The 4,004-nt window shown below is 59.6% G+C and overlaps 1 protein-coding gene across 3 annotated transcripts in view; it reads right to left on the bottom strand.

Annotated features, from left to right (window-relative positions):
- RNF166 (ring finger protein 166) overlaps positions 1 to 3,799 on the bottom strand; it is a 5,837-nt gene extending 2,038 nt beyond the window's left edge. Inside the window, exons 1-3 of one of the 3 annotated variants that reach the window (XM_045293662.1) lie at positions 3,645 to 3,799; positions 1,507 to 1,663; positions 796 to 912 (exon numbers count right to left, since the gene is read on the bottom strand). In XM_045293662.1, coding sequence (XP_045149597.1) covers positions 796 to 912; positions 1,507 to 1,663; positions 3,645 to 3,799 — 429 coding nt within the window. Of the gene's footprint in view, positions 1 to 12; positions 913 to 1,506; positions 1,664 to 3,644 lie in introns of those variants that run through there. The other 2 variants (XM_045293663.1, XM_004704503.2) reach the window with 2 other exon arrangements.
- Between the last annotated feature and the right edge of the window lie 205 nt (positions 3,800 to 4,004).

A 4,004-nucleotide genomic window follows, 5' to 3' on the forward strand; every position in this document is an offset into this window, starting at 1 on the left:
GAAAACCACCAATGACTGGACAGGGAGGGCCTCCAGGGACAGAGCTGTGCCACAGACCCGCCTGGCTGCCCCTTCCCCAGTCCCAGACAATGCTGCGTTTTGGTTGTTGTTTTTTTAAAAATATAATCTTGTAAATGCTCCATAAAAATAATATTATTCCTAGTCAAACACGGATACTGCGGTATGAGGAGGCAGCGTCTGCTTTCACTATAAAAGGTGAAAAGATCTCACGCGGGCGCTGTAGAAAAAGCCAGGCCTTCTGGGGACCACCACCAGTACCAACGGCAGGAAGGCAGGGTGCACAGTGGGCGGGGCCTTCTATGGCAGCCCCAGTGCTCCCCAGCCTTCAGGTCCTTGTGGCTTTGAAGGATGCCACCTCCTCTCAGTTACAGGCTGCCCCACCTGGCCCCGCTCCGCTCCTTCGGTGACCCCTCATCTCCCAGAGGCTCCGCCAGGGAGCCGTCCTCGGGCGTGGAGGGGCGCGCAGCTGCACTCTTGTGGCCGGGGCCTTCAGTTCTCAGACAGAGACAGGGCTAGGGCTGCCTGGAGGGCTGCCTCCTCGTCGATGCTGTAATCCACAAAGGTGTCGTAGGAGAACTTGTGCTGGTGGAGTAGGTGCTGCAAGAAGTTGGCACTCTTGTAGCTGGGGTCCCCCCAGGGCATGGCCGAGCAGATGGGGCAGACCACGCGGTTGGGGTCACTGCGGTGGTTCTCCACACAGTGCTTCACCAGCTCCTGCTGGTCTAGGTTGCAGGCGCCGCAGTACGGGCAGGTGAAGGTGGACCTGTTGGGGATGTTGCTGGGGATGGGCTGAGAGGTGGGCACCACGGGGACGAACTTGGGGCAGTTGGCCATCTGCTCTTGGACCTTCACGCAGGATGAGGCATGGACTCGCATCTTTGCCAGAGCCACCTAGGGCAGGGGCAGAGGAGGTGGGCCTGAGAGCCAGGGGAGGGGAGCGGCTCTCCCAGACTGCAGGTGGGGCACCTGAGTGACCTGGGGGCTGTCCTTTTGTGCCAGCAGGGGGTGGGCTGAGGCTGTGGTACAGTAGAGGGATCCTCCCATGCCTTCACAACAAAGGACAAAGCACCAGCAGCCTCTAGTGCCCTCAACTGGGGGTGTGGCCACACTACCCTGAGAGCCCAGAGTTAATGCCTAGTATCAGCTGGTCCTGGACAGAGGGGCCAACTGGAGCTACGAGGCCGGAGGACACCAGAGGCCACAGGTCAATGGCAGAGGCCTGGTGAGTGGGATGCATAGAGCAGCAGCTCCACACTCAGGCACCCCGTGGGTGGGTGGGGGCCTGCAGGGACCATGACATGATGTGGGGGACCCTCCAGGGACTGGTGGGCACAGGTCATCAGGCAGCCAGCAGGTCCTGTACCCCTCCCTCAGCCCTAGCACACCCTTCCTGTGAGAGGGATGGGTACACATGCAAAAGCAGAGCCCACCAGCTGCCCGCCAGCAGGCTGAGCAGCCAGGCATGGTAGGTGCCACAGGGGGTACCTTCTTGTTGCAGCCACGGCAGGGAGCTTTGTAGGACGAGAGCTGCTTCTCCACATGGGTGGCCTTGTCCACTTTCTTGGGATCGAAGGGTAGGCGGCAGAGCGGGCAGAGGGGGGACGGTACCTGGAGGCAGGGCTGGAGGCACTCCCCACAGAACCTGGGGGTGGGGCGCACAGGCCTGAGTGACTGCTACAAGTGGCCTCTCTTGGCCTTAGATCATGGCCTGTCTGGGGCATCTGCCCGGGGTGTCCAGGCCTGGGCACCGGAGCTCTCCCCACCATCCCCAGCGGGCAGGCAAGGCTGTAAAAAGACCCACCAAACCAAGGAACTATATGTGACCTCCTCCCTGGGGGACGGACAACAGAAAAGTGGATGAGGCAAGATACGTCGGAAAGGGCAAGATATGACAAAATAATAATTTATAAATTATCAAGGGCTCATAAGGGAAGGGGCAGTGGGGAGGGAGGGGGGAAATGAGGACCTAATGCCGGGGGCTTAAGTGGAGAGGAAATGTTTTGAGAAAGATGAGGGCAATGAATGTACAAATGTGCTTTACACAATTGATGTATGTATGGACTGTGATAAGAGTTGTATGAGCCCCTAATAAAACGATTAAGAAAACAACAACCCACCAAACCAATCTCCTTGCCATCGAGTTGAGGCCAACTCATAGGGACCCTGTAGGACTGAGGAGAACTGCCCCTGTGGGTTTGTGAGACTGTTTACTGGAGTAGCAAGCCCAGTAGTTCCCCCATGGAGCTGCTGGTGGTTTTGAACTGCTGATTTCTTCACACGACCCAATGCATAACCACACCTCCAAATCAACTTTGCAGAGAGCAAACACTTGGGGGGTGGGGGGAGGGCGGTGGGGAACTCAGGCAGATATAAAGAAGGCATCTGTGGGAAGCGTGGGCACCTGTAACTTCCTGTGCTCCTGCAGGTAGGCGCCCCCAAGCAAAAGGCAGGGGGGCAAGCCCAGACAGCAGCCAGCTGGAGGAGCTCCAGGTGAGGCGTGTGCTGGGCTGAGCTACTCAAATCTCAACTGCAAGGAAGGCACTTCTGAGAATGAGGAAGAGGGGTGCTGAGTTGCACAGGAGGCCATCGCCCCGCAATGCACAGGGGTTCCTCTAGATGAGCCACCCCCCAAAGCCCACGCAGGCAGCATGGGTGCCCAAACTAAGTCCCCAGCAGCCTGGCCTCGCCCTCAACGCCTACTAGTGGAAGGACAGCTCTCCTGGAGACGCCTACTCACCAGCGTTTACAAGAAACCAATTCTGCTCCAAGGGGATCCAAGCCACCCAGTCACTAGCCTTCTGAGAGCTAGGGAGCAGCCCCCTGCGCTAGATTAGCCTGCTCACGCGTTCCCAGAGCGGGCAGGCCTGCTCTGGACCCTGACCCTGACTCGCTCTCTTTCAGGGCCCGCAGTCTCCGAAGTCACCTGCCTTTGTTTGCAAAATCTTTCAGGACCTCCTTCCTACCTGGCCGGTCCCCCTTCTTGGGGCGGAAGTCCTGCCCCCTCAACCGGCGGCCCACAGCCCCAGACTGGGGCTCTATCCCCTCCGCGTTTCCCGCTTCCCTAATTAACAACGTCGGTCAGGCACACAGCTACCCTATATGGCAGTGTAGAACTGTCCTTTTAGGGCTTCTGAGACTACGTGTTTACGGAGGCAGACAGCGTCATCTTTCTCTCGCGGAGCAGCTGGTGGGCTGGAATCGATGACGTTCCGGCTAGTTTAGCCGCTCAGTGAGTAACAGCTGAGCTATTCCGCCGTTGGGAGAGGCCCAGAGCAGGCCCGCAAACCGCAGCAAAATGCCTGGCTCTGGTCCCCTGCGGGCCAGCCTGCCCAGTGTGCCCCATTCTTCTTCGAAACAATTCCAAACAAAACAGCGCTCAACTCCAAACAAGCCCTTCCCGAGCTTTGGGGCGCTCCGCTCCGAGGAGCGAGACGAATGGGCGGTGGGCCTGGACGCGAGGCGGCTGCCAAGCCGCCGTCGTGTACCACCGCGGCCGGCGCCCAGCATCTATCCACAGTGGCGTCGGGGAGGGCGGGCGGCTGGCTGCCTGCGGGCAGGGTGCGCCGCGCAGGAGCCCGAGCCCGAGCCCGGGCCCCGCTGCCCGCCAGGCCGGGCGCACTCACGTGTGGCCGCAGCTGCCGATGGCCACGGGCCGGTGGTAGACCTCCAGGCAGATGGGGCAGCTGAACTGCGCCTCCAGGCCGTTGTCGCCGCCCGCGGGCCCAGCCGCCGGCTGCCGCTGGTGAGCCGAGGCCACCAGGCTGCGGAACATCGCCATCCCGGGGGCCAGGCCCGCCGCCCGCGCCGCCGCCCGCCCCCCGTCCCGGCCCGGCCCGGCCCGACCGGAAATGATTTATTTTAAAAACTCAAAATATGATAGAATTTAGACTGACATAAAAGAAACCTTCAAATCAAAAACATGTGCGTATTTAATCTCTCACTGAGGAAGTTAAGGAGCTTTATGATAGTTTAAATGTTAATTC

The sequence above is a fragment of the Echinops telfairi genome, unplaced genomic scaffold, assembly GCF_000313985.2.
Source record: "Echinops telfairi isolate 266 unplaced genomic scaffold, ASM31398v2 ScPeMD7_2291;HRSCAF=2852, whole genome shotgun sequence".
Classification (NCBI taxonomy): Eukaryota; Metazoa; Chordata; class Mammalia; order Afrosoricida; family Tenrecidae; genus Echinops; species Echinops telfairi.